The sequence below is a fragment of the Bison bison genome, unplaced genomic scaffold (genome assembly GCF_000754665.1).
Source record: "Bison bison bison isolate TAMUID 2011002044 unplaced genomic scaffold, Bison_UMD1.0 scf7180017864192, whole genome shotgun sequence".
Classification (NCBI taxonomy): domain Eukaryota; kingdom Metazoa; phylum Chordata; class Mammalia; order Artiodactyla; family Bovidae; genus Bison; species Bison bison.
Window position 1 is genome coordinate 4,741,431 of NW_011494764.1, and position 2,917 is coordinate 4,744,347.

The 2,917-nt window shown below is 61.0% G+C and overlaps 1 protein-coding gene across 1 annotated transcript in view; it reads left to right on the plus strand.

The window, feature by feature from the left end:
- The window catches only part of LOC104991474 (cytochrome b-245 light chain), a 7,520-nt gene extending 6,745 nt beyond the window's left edge, over positions 1 to 775 (plus strand). Inside the window, exon 6 of the mRNA XM_010843965.1 lies at positions 379 to 775. Within this exon, the coding sequence (XP_010842267.1) occupies positions 379 to 585 (207 nt within the window). The 3' untranslated portion in view covers positions 586 to 775. The remainder of the gene's footprint in view (positions 1 to 378) is intronic.
- The last annotated feature ends 2,142 nt before the right edge of the window (positions 776 to 2,917 follow it).

Below are 2,917 nucleotides of genomic sequence, written 5' to 3' on the forward strand. Positions count from 1 at the left end.
CCCCCGACCCCCACCCAGAGCTGCTGGCCTCAGTTCATCATCATGCCCCTTAGGCCTGGGCTCCTGTCCTGCTCCCAGCCCTTAGTCCCTGGGAGGAAGCCTGGTCTTGGGCTGTGCGCCTGGCAGTGGCCTCCGGGGGTCATTCAGAAGCCCCAGAGTTCCACTGTCCCCCTCTCTAGTTGAGGTGTCTCCTGGCTGGTGAGACAGCTGGGTTCTGACCATGTAGCCTCAGGCCTGGCACATAACCTCACTGAGCTACAGCCCCTCAGGTCTTGCTGAGCTCAGTCCTTTTCTGGACCCTGGCTGGGGTAGGGGAGCGCAGGGACTGGGTAAGGGGGCGGCCCAGGAGGACCCACGCCCAGCCTGTGTGTCCTGCAGGCAGCCATCCGTGGGGAGCAGTGGAGCCCCATTGAGCCCAAGCCCAAGGAGCGGCCACAGATTGGGGGCACCATCAAGCAGCCGCCCAGCAACCCTCCACCCCGGCCCCCGGCTGAGGCCCGCAAGAAGCTGAGTGAGGAGGCGGCGGGGGTCCCCACGGGTGGCCCCCAGGAAAACCCCATGCCAGTGAATGACGAGGTCGTGTGACCAGAACCTCAAGCCGCTCTGGCCCGCTGAAGCTTTGAAGGTCCTTCCTCCTGTGGGCAGGCTAGTGGGTGGGTGGGGGTGTGTGGCGCCCAGCCAGGGGTGCCCCCTTTCCTGCAGCCTCCTTGGGGTTCCTTGACAGCAGGGCTGGGGTCTCGGTGCCTCGCCTGTTCCATGAATCATGTACCTGGAATTCCCTGTGTTTGTGTTTCTGCTCTGGAAATGAATGTCTCGGGTCTGGGGGGAGGGCCTGTGTCCTCCCAGATCCCCCATCTGCCAGGGCTCACCTGCTGGAGCACCCCTCAGACCACCCCAGGGTTGATGTGCCATAGGCAAGACGCCCGCACAAGAACTTCCGCCCACTCTGGGTCGCCAAAACTGTTACCAAACCAAATGCAGGTCCTCTTACCCCCGTGCAGCAAAGCGAACCTACTGACTTGGGTCGTGGTGAAGGAAAGGGTAGCATTATCGCAGGTGCTGAGCTAGGAGGCCAAGCGGCTCATGCTCAGAAGACCCCCAGCCCCCTCATGGCTTTCAGGGAAAGGTTTTTAAGGACAGTGAGGGAGGGTGGTGGGTAATCAACAGACAAGAGACCCAAATTTGGTTCCACAACACACACACACACCACACATGTCCCCTGCTTACTCCAACACACCACACAGACACCATACAAGCCATGGCAGGGGCCCCAAAGCTCATCAGCTCACACCCAGCCTGCGAGGCCCTTCCTTCCTGGATACTCAGTCCCCCAAAGTCTGGGAAAATCCTTCAGTCACTGGCCTCCTGCTCTCACAGTTTCAGAACCGGGGTCTCTGGGACCTCTGTCCCGGAGGGCACCCTGCCCATCAACCAACACTCTGTCTTCAGCATAAATCCAGCGGGCTCACCGTTCCCCACCCCCTGGCTACTCCCAGCACTACCTGGGCCTGCCCAGTGCCCGGCTCAGAGCCCAGAGACACACAGGGCAGACCCCACCCTACCCCCAGCCCCACTGCTCTGGACCCCATCACCCTGCCCACTGGCCTCCAGCCACCCTGACCTCCCAGACACAGCCTCTGCACGGTCCGCTCCCTCTGCCTGGAGCACAGGGCCCTGGGTGGCCAGCCGGGTCCTCCCCAGGTGGCCTCCACTGCAGCGCCTCTCTTCCTGATGTGTTCACAACCAACAGGCCAAGCGCTTTGCCGCGGGTCCTGCGGCCGTGAGCCACCCTCAGGGCGGCGGGGGGCTGCGCGTTTTGTCACTGCTCCATTCCCAGTGCTGGGCGTAAGTGCTGACTGAAGACTCCTTCCAGGCTCAAGACATAGTCACCTCCTCCAGGAAGCCTTCTCTGAGACCCTCCCGCCTTCCGGGGCCTTACACACAGTAGGTGTCAGTCATCGGGTGAAAACGGCAGGGGGGTGCAGACAGCCGTCCTGCAGCCCTGCGGCTCTGCATCAGCCCTCGGAGCTGAGGTGCATCACAGGTGGCAGGGAGACTGAGACTCTAAAGGGGGGTCGTGACTGAGGCTGTGCACTCAGACTCTAAACTCTGCCTGGAATGTGCTCTGGTGCAGGATATCCTGCCATGAGTGGGCGGGCAGTTCCTCGGTAGCTGATGGGGCACCTGAGCTGGTAAGCCTGGCTGCCCCTCTCTAGCAGGTCACCTACAGTGCACAGAAACCCTAGGGGCGTGTCTAGAGTTTTCTGGGCCCCTATTGGGGCTGGGGGAGCATGACTCAGCCAAGTTAAAGACATGTCTCCCCGAGTTGACCACTTGCCCTGAAGTTACCCTGAGGACACCTGTCCGTGGGGCAGGGAGGTGGTCCCCAGGGACCACAGCCATGTCTGTGAATAGAGGGCTGGGCTTTGGGAGTGTGGCCCATCGCCAGGCCCGGGAGCCACTGGTCATCCATCAGGGCACCCTTGGGCTCTTCTGTTGAAACCTGCCCCGCCCTGGGTGCGCCTGGGATCATGCACAGATCTTTCTAGGACACACCACACCAGTGGCTGCCCCTGGCGGGCGGTGATCAGTGACTGCCCCTTGGGCCCAGATGGGTATAGAGGGCCTGGCAGGGGTGAAAGTGAGAGAGGGGCTTCACCCACTGCCCTCTGTGCCATCCAGGTCTGTGTTCTGGGGGTGGTTTATCAAGTAAACAACTTAGATTCACATGGAAAATGAAAAGCTGTTTTAGAAACACAGGGGTACTTGTTCCTCCCAAGGGGCTGGGGTGAGGGCTGCCCAGGGGCCTGGAGGTGGAGGCAGCCATCAGAACAGTTTCCCTTTTCTGTAGGTGTTTTAACAAGTCCTAGAACAGTGAAAATGTTCCTTCTAGCCTGGCTGTTTCTGTGAAAGGGTA